At 40.1% G+C, this 14,790-nt stretch overlaps 1 protein-coding gene and 1 long non-coding RNA gene across 2 annotated transcripts in view; one reads left to right on the forward strand and one right to left on the reverse strand.

The window, feature by feature from the left end:
* Positions 1-9,487, forward strand: part of LOC112995738 (ankyrin repeat domain-containing protein 55) — a 52,198-nt gene extending 42,711 nt beyond the window's left edge. The window contains exons 10-11 of the mRNA XM_026120909.2: positions 569-670; positions 8,720-9,487. Coding sequence (XP_025976694.1) covers positions 569-670; positions 8,720-9,003 — 386 coding nt within the window. The 3' untranslated portion in view covers positions 9,004-9,487. The remainder of the gene's footprint in view (positions 1-568; positions 671-8,719) is intronic.
* LOC112995739 (uncharacterized) overlaps positions 1-14,790 on the reverse strand; it is a 149,101-nt gene that overhangs the window by 118,030 nt on the left and 16,281 nt on the right. The gene's annotated exons all lie outside the window — the stretch shown is intronic.

Raw genomic sequence — 14,790 nt, forward strand, 5'->3', positions numbered from 1 at the left:
TCATCTGCAGCAAAACCTTCTTAAAGCCAACGTTCACTGCTTGTGGACCTCACCCAGCCTGATTTTACAGCCAGGAGTTAGACTCCATTTGTGTTTCTAAGGCTTAGGAAGGCAGACACTCCACCAGAAAAGTTTACAAAGCTCTGATTCTGAAATCACATCAATCTAGTTGAATGTTTCTATGAATTTCCAGTGTCCAAACACACTTACACAGACCTAGCTACTGGACCATGCCTCTTTTAAGATCAGTTGCTATAGCCAAGTATTCTAAAGGACAGGAGAGGAAGGGGGGCTGGGTAGATACTGATAAGGATATACATGAAGATTATATTAAAACATAGTCTTATTAGGTGAATAGCAGAACAGTTCCAAGTCATTCTTTTAAATGAATATAAACAGAACAAAGCAACAGTCCCCAGAAATCTCTTCTGTCAGTTGGAGATTTCCTGTTGTTACATATTTCTGAGTATTGCTAAACGATTTTTCTTCTATAAACCAGAGAGCTATTGTGCACCATAGTATTTACAACTGTTTTTGTATGGTAATAGATTATCTTTTTATTTCACAGGTAAAAATTTTCAACAGATGTCCTTAGACCAACCCAAAATAAAAGTTCTTACTCCTGTACGGAACAGCCTAGCTCCGATACACAACCACTGTGCTCAGAAAAGTAAGTACAGGCACGTCTCAGTTACAGTATCATACTGTGCCTACATAAAACATTGTCATCTGAGGGCTTGAGGGGCGCCATGTTCCTTTTTCACAGAATCACAGAATGGTTGAAGTTGGAAGGCACCTCTAGAGATCACTTAGTACAACTCCCTGCTCAAAGCAGGGTCATCTAGAGCAGGTTGCTCAGGACCATGTCCAGTTGGGTTTTGAATATCTAAGATGGAAACTCCACAGCCTCTCTGGGCAGCCTGTTCCAGTGGTTGAGCGCACTTAGAGTAAAAATGTTTTTTGCTATGTTAAATGGGATTTCCTGTATTCCAGTTTGTGGCAGTTGTCTCTTGTCCTTTCACTGGATAACACTGAGAAGAGTCTGGCTCCACCTTATTTACTCCCCCTTCATCAGGCATTTACAAACACTGGTAAGATCTCCCGTGAGCCTTCTCTTCTCCAGGCTAAACAATCCCATCTCCCTCCACCTCTCCCCATTTATCAGATGCTCCAAACCCTTAATCATCTTTGTGGCCCTTCACTGGACTCACTGCAGCATGTGTCTCTTGTACTGGAGAGCCCAGAACTGGACACAGCAATACAGATGTGGTCACATCAGTGCTAAGTAGAGGGGAAGAACCACCTCCCTCAACCTGCTGGCAGTACTCTTCCTAATGCAGCCCAGGATACCACTGGCCTTCTTTGCCACAAGGGCAACTTGCTGGCTCATGTTCAACTTGTCCACCACAACCCCCAGGTCCTTCTCTGTAGAGCTGCTCCGCAGCAGGTTGGCCCCCACCCTCTACTGGTGCATGGGATTGTTCATCTCCAGGTGCATTAATGAAGATGTGAAACAGAACTGGCCCCAGTATCGACCCCTGGGCTACTCCATTACTGACTGGCTTCCAGATGGACTTTTTGTGCTGCTGATCACAACCCTTTTTTTCTGATGAATTTCATAAAGTTGGCCTAGTAGAAGTTATCTACTTCAATACAGAGGAGAGTTTGGTTCTAGATTTGTTTTCCAGAGCGGAGGAGACTGGAATTTTCACAAATATGGGATTTTTCAATCTTGAAAATGATTGCATATGCATGCCTCTATGACTCAGGGAGCTTTTTGTAGAGGGCAGGACATGATGTACCTGTAGTAACTTACAATATGTAAAGAGTCACTGGAGACAGATGACAATACCCTAATGGCTGCATAGAAGAGAAAGGCTGGATATGTAAGATGAGAGCAAGATAAGGAGTGCCTATTTTACAGATAGCATGAAAAATACTGTAACAGACACTGACTTTTGTGTCTTTTTGCTAGTGAAAACAAGAGGGAAGAGGATTAGATCAACATCACCAGATTTCCCAAAACTCATGTAATTTTCTGGATGTAACAGAGGTGAAAAGATGTTCTATTTCACTCTGTCTTGCAGCACAGCAGCTAGACTAGCTCTTAAAGGAGGATGGGAATCATTCATTTCTCTCATTCTAACAACTGTATTGAGTAGTTCTACAATGCAGGAGCTAAAATGAAGGGATCAAGATAGCAGTAGCATTTTTTCCTCTACACTGTTAACCAGCTTCTCCTTCTCAAGACGAAAAGAGGCGAGCTGCCAGAAGAGCAGGGAAAGCCTCACTACACTCCCACAGCAAAGGCAGAATGTCAAAATAAAGCTTAGTGAGTGTCCCAGGTTCGACTCAGCCAGTGACAGGCATGCACTTGACATACAAGCACTAGCCCTACTCCCAGCACAATCTCCTGCCCTCCTGTTCCTGTGCTCCACTAAATGCAAATGTCCCAATATATTTTGAATGAGGATTTGCAGTTTACTATTTGCTATCCTGCAGATCAGCCAGGTCCTACAGCATTCACATTTCAGAGCTAAATATAAGATTTATTGCTCAGTATGACTTGAGCTTCAGAAGCAATTGTGCAGCTATAACAACATTACTAAAAGCTGAACATCAGAGGTAGCTGCTTTTCTTACACAGCTTTACAGGGAACATAAGGCTGCATAGAGGAAATACAGAATCCTGCACTACTGCTACACTAAGTATGGGAGAGCAAGGAGAAAAGTCAATACTGATATGTCAGTACTGAGGTGGTATTCTCTGTCTGCTCAGGGGAAGGGAAATCATGTAACTGCTTTCAAAACTCAAGGTCCAAATGTTCTTTCTATTTTTAAGCTTGCTACTAATGTTCTAGTTAAAGCATAATGCTATGTAAGCATAATCCTAAAAAAAAGGATTTCATAATCACTGGTGTTCTTGTAGTAATTCATACGAACAGCAGGGTCTTAGTTCTAGTCACATGCCAAAAAATGTGTTCAACAAGTAAGATATAATTATCACAGTTAATAATTATGGCCAGAGGTGGAATTAACTAACACAGTACATTTATCCAGGTGCCACTACTGCTTGAACATCAGTAGCTGCCAATAACAGAAAAGGAAAGTTATTTGCAAAAAATAGATGGCATTTCTTCTTTGCTAACATAAATAACACATTTGATCCTGGAGCTTTCCAAATAACTACTTCAGAGCCAAGATATCACTCACCCTCCATCCAGCCCTTAAAATATTACTGTTCTGGGCACAGCCTTTACCCAGGAAAATGGCTCGGGTAAGTTTGAGTGTAAACACTTGGGTTTTTCTAATATTTTTGTTACACTGAAATGTTTGCTAAAAACATACAACAAAACCAGTTAAAAAAAGCAACCAGGGAGCTAGAAAGATAAAATAAGTATATATTAGAAGGAGAACTGAAACTAGTTAAAAATGAACAGAAAGAAGAAACATCTCCCAAAAAAGGAAGGGCAACAAAAAAAGGAAGAGATGCTTTAACCTCCAAGCAAAACCTTTAAAAATACATGTTAGAAAGATGACAATAGGAATGAAACAGTACCCTAGTCAAAGAGCATTTAGGTGACTTTGGGTGACTAAACCATTTTTATAGACACCCACCCGTCAGATGTTCCCAGGGCCAAACAGTCCTTCACTTGCTTCCTGAGTAGCCTCAGCATGGCCTGGCGTCTCTGTTATTCTGCATGCTGCTGCTCTACCCACCAGTCCCTTCCTCTCTCATTATGCAACTCTCTCTTGGACAACTACGTTACAGCTATTACACACAGCTCACATAGTGCCAGAATCATTTTCCAAACAAATATGGGACTTCTAGAGAACTCTCTGCTGCTCTGACTTCTTCATATGGTACAGAAGGTCTGACGCCATGGTGAGGTTATCACTTATTAAACAATAAACCTGTTTCAGCAGGTCACTTAACAATACTCGTCTGGGATCAGTCGTTGCTTTTGCCTTTACTCATCATGATTTGAAGTTTCTTCTTTCCCAAGTCCACAGCAAAGGGTTCCACAAAGCACTCTCCTCTCCACAGAGGGCCACCATGAGCCACTGTTTGTAGAGGGAGAGAGCCTAACAGCCACCCCTCCTGCGGGACAGCACGTATGACTTGGGCAATGCCTCCCTGACAGCACTACTCTTGCCTCTGCGGTTTATAGTAGCAGTAACTCCTGAGTCACTGCTGAGTAGAAAAGGCTTCCTGAAGTAGAAGCTCTTAAAACATCACTCTTCCTTGGGTGACTGACTCCACCCTCTGAACATGAATAATTACAGACACTTTTGCTGTATATAGCTCTGGTTTTATGGGGAACCACCACTGGGCTTCTGTTCCTCACAGATCCCAGATCTGGGTCCAGACTCCTGTGTTGCAATACAAATACTAATACCTGTCACTGTATGTATTATTTTAAAGTCATCCATGTCCCAGTCCTGAAATCATTACAGAACAGAGTCCTAAGAGTCCTAAATACAGTGTGCAGGACTTGACAGACACTATTGGAATTTGGGAGCTGTTCTTCCCTTTTTTAAAGAAGCATCAGTTTGTGGCAGATACCCAGTGTGTGAGGGGGAAATTAAACTAAACTATTTATGCCCTACTTCAACCCATCATGATGGACTTATCTAGTACATAAGGTGTTCTGCAGATTTTTCACATGGGTGGAAATATCAAATGGATGAACATGAGCTTATGTTCCAAAGAGGAAAACAAGTGACCTTCTCAATATACATTTGGTTTTCATGCCAAAATTTCAAAGAACACAAAACATTCTATAAAGTGCCAAAAACAACTGAGTTCAGCTATTGTACTTGCTCCTGACTCATGCAAATTCATTACAAACTAAAATAAAGGATTAATGGCGCATGTTTTTTCTTGGAAAGCAGAACTAAGCCATTTCCTGAACTACTGAATATGAATGAGCCTTCAATATGACCCATGAATTATACTGAATTGCCAAAAGCCAGCAGCTCTAGTACAGGACTGTCTATTTGAGCCATCACAACTTGAACTGTGTATTGAAATAAGCCTGAAAAGGGAAAAAAAGCTTCCAAATTTTTTAATCTTCTCTATAAAGATTCTGCTTTGCCCCAAACAGGAATCTGGTGAGTCTTAGAGCTGCTGCTCCTAATAAATACATAATGAATGATGGAGCGAGTACATGATATATAGTACATAAGCATGTGGCAAGAAGAACTTCAGCCTCTTTCGCACAATATATCTAGTAAAAGAACGCAGAGATGCAGAGCTCTTCCAGTGCCCACTGAAGGCAGTTGTCTTCAACAGGGAAAAATTCTGACTTCTTAACTATATACTAGGTAAATCTACAGGCACAGTGCGGCTTGCATGATAAGACCGGTGTGATTGCTTTGCCAAGGCAGGGAAGCTGTAGGGTTTCTGCTTGAACTTCTGCACTACATATCTGACTCGGACACAGTCTGTGTCCTTAGTTACCTGCAAGACTGTTACTCCCCTAGCCAGTTATTCCCCATTTTGCATTTGGATTTTTGGTGGTTTGTGATTTTTCTCGTTTTTTCTAAGTGTAGTACTTTGCATTTGTCTTTGCTGAGTTTTGTTATCTAAATTTCTTATCATTTCTCCACTTTATCAAGATTATTTTGCATTTTAAAGTTGTCCTTCAGGGTCCTTGCAGGGTCTTCCCAGCTTACTGCCATCTGCAGGTTTTTATAAGTGCACTTTTCATCGACATCATTAATGAATGCATTGAATCCTCCCTCCTCAAAATCTCTTTTGAAATAACTACACTTTGAATGCATTTCTCCTATTAGCTGTGTGTCCATGTTACCGTAATGGATCTACCTTATTTTGTTTATGAAAATTTGTGACAAAGTTAACACTCCTTTCTTGTTAAAATTATGTAATTTCTCACTTGCCCTGCATCCACTGAGCCAGTGTCCCAGTCATTCTTTTTGGCGTTGCTTAATGAGCAGTGAGAAGGCAGACTTCATAGGTTCAGAGGTCCACTTCTGAGAAACACTAAGTGCAGGCAGGTTTTATATGTGTGAAGGTTAGGTTAACTGATCTGAAATTCCCCAAGTCCTCTTTTCTTATCTTTTTAATCTACAGCTCTCAAGACCCTCAATCCATTATTCCATCTATGAGTTCCTCAAATGTGTTGAAGGTTTAGCTTGTTTTTTTGGGGGAGAGGGGGGTTATTTAAGATTAAAATAGACTTGTAAGGCCCAGCTTATCACAGGTGCATTGGCTGTAGTAGTTACTGAGTTCATAGCAGTTGATTATGTGGTCTGTTATTTCTAATAAAAATGAGTTCATTTATCAGTTTATCCTCTGTTAAGTCAGTCTAAATCTAGATTAACTTCAGATGTTTCTCTGGAACTAGACAACAATTTTATAGACTTAAGAGAGAATACTCTTGTCCTTTCCTCATTTCTGTGGAATTTACACCAGGAAAATTTAGGTCAGAGATTATGGAAAGGAAATAAACAAAGAGGCTGTCAGCAAAAAATGGAAACATGAAGACACAAGTTTTCATTAGAGCTGGGCAGAAAATGGTATAATAATGCCAGGAAGAGAAAGATGCCTTTTGAGCAGAGTTTTTTATAGCAGAATTCTTCCCACATGTAAAGAATTGGGACACAAGCATGACAGCAATCTGAGGACAAGCAGGTGGCTCAGAGAATGGATTGTAATATTGGACCATTAGGAAGCACTTTTAGTCATAATGATGAGCCTCCAAATTAGCCAAAGAATCCAAATAACCTTCTGGAGCCTGCCATGACTAGTAGGATGAACCTAAACAGAACATCCTCTCAGAGGCAAACCTTAACAGACTCTCATATATTCATCATGACAGATGAAGTGGAACAAAAAAGATGGATGAAATGAGAATGCAACCAAGGAAAAATGAATGTGAAAAATGGCAAGGAAGATTCTGTGGCCAAAACAGCACTTACTCTACTTGGGAACTCTAATATGGTTAGACTGGAAAAACTGAACTGTTTGCACAGCAAGGCAAAGAGCTTGTGAAAAAAATGGAGGAACTGGAACTCAAAATGCAAGATGCTAAGGAAGGCAGTATAGGAATGACAGATACAGGACAGAACAGTATTGTGACTAAAAGACTAGTGGTAATGGATATAAACCATTTAGAAAAGGTAAAAAAATGGATGGTAAGATCACCTAATATGTAGTGAAACGTAGACTGTGAAGAAATCAAACATAAATTCATGAATAAAATTGAATCTGGGTGAAAATAACTTGGAGAGAGAATAAAAATGGTTTTGCAATAATCATGTTAAGGGTGTGTTATAAACACACAGACTCAGGAATCTATATCATTAATAAACTCTGAAAAACTATGAGAGAAATAAGTACATTCATTGGAAAATAATGGCAGGGCTCAGATAGTCTTGATCACAACAGAAAACAGATTTCCTCGCCAACCAGTAAATGAGTCAATAAGACATTTTGCTATTTTACACTCAGTTTTAATGAACAGTGAAGATCTTCTGAAGGAATCCGTTGTAGTAAAATAGAACTAACTGAATAGGAGGTAATGTAATTCACAATGAATTCCAAGGCAGAGAAAAAATAGGTCTATAATTACGGTTTTGAATTCTCCCTTGCAAACTTTAGGAAATTAATTAGTGAACTGCCTGAATGAAGGAGCTGGGGATTTGAATTTAGAGAAGGCATAGAACTGTGCTAACTCGAAAGCACAAACCCACCAGGAGGTTGCATCCAAAGCAAGGGAAAAGAATAATGAGGTGGGATTAGGGGACCTCCTTGGATAAATAAACATATCAAGCAGGATGGTAAGAACAAAAACACAAACAACCAAATTGTAAAGAGGGACTGATAAGAAAAGTGAACCAGAAATTAAGAAAGAAAACTACAGTGAAAACTTTAGCAAAAGTAATCAAAAGCCTCCTGGAACTGGAGGTTACACAAAAATTGAAACAACTACAAATTCTTCTTTGTTCACTTATCCAAAAAGAAAAAATTAGGAAAGATGTGAAGCTGTTCCGCTGCTGAATGTCAGGTGGAGTTTAAGGATGATCTAAACCCTCGGTTTCTTACAAGACTTCTGACACAAACAAGACATATCATAGCTGTGGCTCGTGTTGTTTCAATTTGGGTCTTAAGCCTGTTAGAGGGTATTGGGCTGCTTTTGTGGCCTTTGATATACAGAGCAGATGTTTTGTCTTCATAATCAATTGTGCCTAGAGCAACGCAGACAGGTTTTTCATCTTCCTCAGATTTTGACCAGGGTTTACCCTGGGCAACAGAGCCTTCCACCACAAAAGTTTTGTAAAAAACAATATATTCCCATGGAGCATTTCTGTTTCAGTCTGTATTTTCTGATGAAAAAAATGTTTTGCAGAAATCTTCCTGAACAGAGCAGATATCTCCTTCAGATAAACTGTGGATACAATGCTTATCAATAGCGAACCTTTAAACTGATCAGCTCTCATTGATCACCAGACACAAAGTAACTTACTTGACACCGAAATTGTTTTTATATATATATATATGTATATATTAGCCCTGCCAGGCTTTAGAATTTTTTTACTCATATTTTGGTCACATCTTTCAAGCACAGGTTTAAGTACACACAACACAAGACAAACAATCAACAGTCCTAAGAAAATGATCATAATGATCGTGTAAAAATAAATGCCATGTTTCTCATAGTCTGTGCACTCTTTCTTTGTCTTTTTTTCTCCAGTTCAGCTACCATCTAATCAAGTTCCTCAGGGCGTTAAGAAGTCTAAGTCCCTGCCTTTAAATACCTTAAGGACTGGGGCAGTTATTCTCCCACCAGCCCAAACCTCCAGATCCCAGAGAAGAGGATTTTCTCAGAGTCAGGCACTACATTCTTTCTTGCCTGGTTTATCAGGACAACCTCTGAAACCAAGTCGAGTCCTACCTGCTATCCCAAGCCAGAAGAAATCTAACCCTGCAGCAGAAGACCTTGAGAAATCCCTCACCAAACCAGACACTGAATATTAACTCATTACGCTGGCCCCAGGCACATCAGTTGAAATATATCTAGGAGCTTCTTACAAGATAACTATAAAGTAAAATCTTATTAATTTGCACTAATGATGCTCTTGTGAACTGAGCTGTAAATGAACAAACAAAAAAGAAATGGTATTACATCACAAAAGCTACACTGTGTATTTATGTAAGCATTTTCATTATAGTTTTAATTTATGATGGAATAAATGAATCATTATGTAATGTGCTGTAAATCTATTTTGTGAGTGGAATCCTCATAACATGCAGTCTTGCTGCAGCACTGTGTTAAAACCTTTGACAGAAAACAGGAAGAGAGAGTTAGATTCTCTATATGATTGACAAGTCTGAACTAGACAAGCACAAATTGATGGGGTGTTCTGTAGTTTGTAAATGCAAAGGTGCTGATTCTGAAAGCTGTGTGCCATTGAAAATAAGTTTTTAAGATTAAAATGATATGCTCTAAATAAAAGGAAGTTTTAGCAAATGAGCTTTTTTGGCTTTTTATTTTTAAAATATTCTCTATGTTGTGCGTTTGTGAGTTTTGCAACTTCTACAAGCCAAAAAATACAACAAAATACTAATCCTTGTGGGACAGACAGGCCATAGCATTGGCTATTCATCACTGTTGATTGCACTGACAGATTTATGTCTCCATTTCACTTAATACTTTGTATTCCTCAATGACGAAAATGCAATTTGTTATTTTCATAAAACAAAATTGCATAGATCTGAGTTATTAGCCATTACTTCATCACTTTGATCATCCAACTGATGAAGAAAATCTAAACTGACTGCTGTTCACTCAAGAGCCCTTGCAAGTGCTATAGCCTTTGACTAAATATTTTGCAAAACTGTCCTTTCACAGAGACTGACAAAATGCCAACTTCTACTAGCTTCAGGATTTTTATTTAAATTTTGCTGCTATAACCCAGTAGACTCCCCCATTTCTGATTAAAAAGAGGGTTGTTAGTATCAACCAAAGAGCATGCTTTTGGGGGAAAGCACATTGTGGGCAGCATAGGAGGGACAACAGTCCCCTTTTATCATCCCCTCTATATCACCATTGCTAGTAAACATGTCCTACATTAGTTCAGCTTATCCAACAAGAACATGGTATTTCTGTTTATCTCTGTATAAATGCTTTATTAGCTGTACAAATGTTTCTTTTGCTGTGTCACAGTAGAAGACAAACAATATGAAAGAAAAGATAATCATGTCCTAGTAGCTGCAGTTTCCAATTTTCTTGCAGTAATGATTGCAAATGAAAGGATGGCTGGTGTTTGTCACAGAGAATATCAGAAAAAAAAAAACCATAGCACAACGACAGCTGCTTTGAAGCAATGCAGGGAAAAGGGAACTTTTACACACAAGTGATAGGATATTTTATTTATTTTTAAACACCTAATCCAAATATCAGGGCATAAAGCCCAAATTTTATAAATGATGTAAAACTCTAGCTTCTTACTGAAATCCATGTGAGTTAACAGCACATATGCCTGGGCCTGACAGGCAGCCTGGTCCTTGAGACTGGGCAGAAAAAATACCACATGATAGAAGCATGCTCTGTTAAAGGAAAAACAATTCTGTCACTTTCTGCCTTTGCACCAGGCAAGTCCTGCTCAGTCCAGCCTCACTGAAAGGTCCAGAGTCTCTTCAATGGTGTAGCAGACTGCTGTCTGCTCCGCAAGGTCATGCCTGATCTGCACAGCTCTCCAGAGCCCCACTCATTACATTAGCCTCACTGCCTATGAAGCCCTCCAGCTGCAACCCCCAAATTCTCTACTCTGATCCCAGCCCTTCTGCACCTCTCCCTGCTGCCTCACACGAGAGGCAAGTGGTTCATAAGGCAATTCCTAGAACATTCAAGTTTTAATACAGAGCTTAAGGCATTCTCACAGCCGAAAAAAACAATGGTACAAAACAGACGGCTTTGGTGCAGGCTTCAAGGAAAAGAGGGAAAAGGTAGCTTATACAGCTCTAATTGGCAGGCAATAAACTCTATATTAATCCTAAATGTCAGTGTAGACATTACCAGAATGAGGTTTGTCTTTGCAGACAGAGAGCTCAAAGTAACTACTCTGGGAGATGGGAATGAAACTTCACAGTTTAACACATAGCTTGGGAATGGGTACTGTGTGAAAGGAAGAGCATATAGTCTAGCAAGCATATCCCAGGACGTTCAAATATGCGTAACTCTTGATGCCAGACTAGCCCTTTTGAGTGGGAGAGAAAATGGATCTTTTAATTACTAAATGGGTCACCTCAAAAGAGAGGCAGGTCATGTGCTGCTGGTTCATTTTTTCCTGGGTAGAAGGGGATCCCCATTGCTACTATCGACATTGAGAGAAGAGAGTGCTACCTTGCCTGTCCAGGGACAAGATCCTGTCTCAGGGTGCCTAATGGCAATCACGTAAGAGCTATAGTAGCTCTTATTTGTTTGCCTGCTGTGGTTCCATGCTGGAGATGAGGTTACAGGAGCAGCCCATGTTGGCTTCCCATAAAGGCTTGAACAAATTTCAATTGTTTCTACTATTACAGCAAGACAGAGAGGGAGAGACAATTCCACAAACCTTAAGCTAATACTTCTGTTCCCAGAAAGGCAGTAAACAGCTTTCTGATTTTCCTGTTCGCAGAACCATAGAATCACACAATGGCTGAGGTTGGAAGGGAACGCTGGAGATCACCTCGTCCAACCCCCCTGCTCAAGCAGAGTTAGTAATGTTTTGTTAATACAACATGGATGGATGAAGCTGAATAATGAACCCCTTTTAAAGAAAACACTGTCTTTCAAACAAAATTCCTTTTAAAACTTGGAGAATTTCAGGAGCAGTCACTTGAAGCTACGCACACTACCATTGCCTCCATTCTACACAATTAGTTTGCATTACAAGAGACCATTGTCAGCTGATTTCTTCCTTCCATTTCCCCTTCTTTTTTCTCATATTTTTCTAGAAAAGAGTGGGGTAACCTCCCCACCCCCCCACCCCCCCGGTCCTTAACCCAGGAAATAGTGTTTTTCAGGTAAAGAATTCAAATCTAACTGCTTATTCAGAGGTAAGCATAGTACTTCCCTGAACAGAGACAGTCTAAATGCATGCTAACCAGGTCACTTTTCTTAATGTGTTTCTTCTATAAAGTTTCAATAAAGTAGTTCACAATTTACCAAATACAGGTCTTTAAAACAGTAATGCTCATAGAAAGCACTGAAAATTATGCTCAAAAATGATCCCTCCAGAGCTATCCTTATCTTCTGGCTTGGATATCCAAAGTAAACAAACAAGACAAATTAAGCTGAAGTCTTCCACCTTCAAAGGAGAACAGACTGTTCACTGCAGAATACTGCCTGGAAGATAACAAATGAACCAATACCTACTTAAGCTGCACTGACCTCTTGCTCAGATCTTTCCTGGAAGACAATGGTAGGATAGACAATAAAAGGCTAACACAGTTGATTAGCAATTGCCAAGAAATGTCTGGTCAGTAGGTCATGATGGAGATTTTTTCCCTATATTTAGTGATTAAACATCTTTGTCACGTTTTTCTGTGACACTAGTTGAGTGTTAATTCATAGTGTTGCAGCAGTCTGAGCTGTCTGGGGAGTTCAGCTTGGCACACAGAGCTAAGAAATTATATATACGCACAAGGTACACTTTCTGACCGAAACACAACATATTTCCTTACTGGAATGTGCTTTACATTCCATATGTCATTCTTATGAATTGAATTTGAAAATGCTTTTGAAAATGTGTTACTCTGGTGGAGCCTCTATTTCAGTAGACCATTTGCTTACACATTTATACTGAATGCAGTGTTCTGCCCTTCCAGTAAACTGTGCAGGATGTTTTCACTGTTCCATTATTTATAGCAGAGAAAAATATTCTGTGTAAAACACAAGATCATCCAATATTATGGGGGTCTTTAAAAGGCTGCCCTATTGATAAGCAGGGGTAGCTAATCTTCTGGTATGAATATCTGAAGAGGAAGTTAAATCCTCTAAATTTTATTTTTTAAAAAGCCACCACTGCTCCTTCACCTCAGATACACTGCAGTCTTATACGATCACAAAATGGGAATTTACACATCCCATACGATTTTTCACCGCACAACACTAGGAGCATCATAACGACCACTTCAGAGTCACACAGCTTTTCAAATAATTCTAACTGTGCTGTAAGAGTTCATCTCATCATACTGTCATCATCAGTCATCAGATCTGTTTCCCTGCACCTGCAGTATAATAATGATTGGGAAAAAGATAGAGTATTGAAACTATAAGTTATTACACCTTTGTATTATAAAACTGGATTTTTTCTTCCATTATCTTCATACTGTTTTCCAATGTTCCTTAGCTTCAGAGAAAGCAAATATTTTTTTCCTGTGCTGTCCCTGTTGGTGGAAAAGCTTAATATTGCCACTGGAGACAGTTTAGACCAGAGGTTGTCAGGTGTCAAGCAATCAAAGACAACTCTAACCGGAGGCAGCGATTAGTACTTGATGCTGATGGGGAGCCAGGAAATAAACTCCAGGCTCCTAAAGCCCAAGTGCTTCCTGCCTGCTAAGCAACACTGTCAGTGATCTACCTTGTGCACTGCTACTGAGCCCAATAAGGTCTGCGGAGAGCTACATGATACAGCCTCCTGCAGCAACTTCCCACTCCCCATCTCACTGCTACAGAGCTATTTGGCACCATGATGCTACCTTCTGCATCTCTGCAAATGCCAGGAGGAACCTGTGGAGTCAAGGGATTGTTCTTACCTGTCCAAGATGTGTACTCGGCTCTGTGTGCATGTGTCTTCCTGCACCCTTGTGTGTGTTTCTGTGCTCTGTGTGCGGGATGGAGGTAGAGTCCCATTCTTTGAAAGAAGGGTGTTGGGGGAGCTCCTTGTATTGCACAGGAGCAGTGTGATGCTGTCTGCATCCATCCATGCACTAACGCAAAACTCAGGCCAGCCCTCCCAGTGTATCCTTTATCACCCCTTGAAAGGACCCCAGAGTCTTAGCCCTCCCCAGCAAGATCAGATTAGGATGATTAGCTTGGTGGGAGGACTAGAGAAGGGAGAGAGCTGGAGACACATCACCTGCTACTCCCAGAGCCCCAGACTTCAAATATAATTTCAGCTTGTCAGCTGAGCTGAAAGTAGCTTTGGATATGTACAGAAAACTGTGAAGGGAGACCTCCCCACAGTGCATGAATAGTTGGCTGTACTTAAATGATTGAAAAGAAATGGGGCTGTATTGTGTGTAAATGGAAGTTGAAGGTAAACATCATCTGATGAAGGAAAAGTGTGACAAAAGTATAAAGTCTAAACAGAAAGGTCATACTAAACATACAGAGTTCCACAGATTGCATTTTCAGTTTCTAAAATTTGCCAGTCATGTCCTGTTTTTGAAGTGACTATTGGTAGCAGACTCTGGGAACTCGGGCAGAGATTCATTACCAAGAACAGCCGAACCAAACTGTTAAATGAGAAAGTAACCCCATGGAGAGGCTCTGCCTCCCATTCTGTCCAACCCCTAGCACCAGTCAGCTGTAATCTGTTCTGATTTGGATGTCTGGAGCTTCTGAAAGAGTCATTCACTCTTCTGCTGTTGATCCAGTGAGACATCCTGTATAGGGAATTTATAAGAAAGCAGTCGGATGTTTTAAAAATTTTAGTACTTGAAATTCTAAAAATATTTATGGACTTTGGCCTCTTCTGTTGAAGTGTCTAACGTTTTTTCCATGTTCACTATGTTGTGATTTGCCTCACAGAGATTTTCTTCCCATCATTGATCTGG

This window comes from Dromaius novaehollandiae, chromosome W (genome assembly GCF_036370855.1).
Source record: "Dromaius novaehollandiae isolate bDroNov1 chromosome W, bDroNov1.hap1, whole genome shotgun sequence".
Classification (NCBI taxonomy): Eukaryota; Metazoa; Chordata; class Aves; order Casuariiformes; family Dromaiidae; genus Dromaius; species Dromaius novaehollandiae.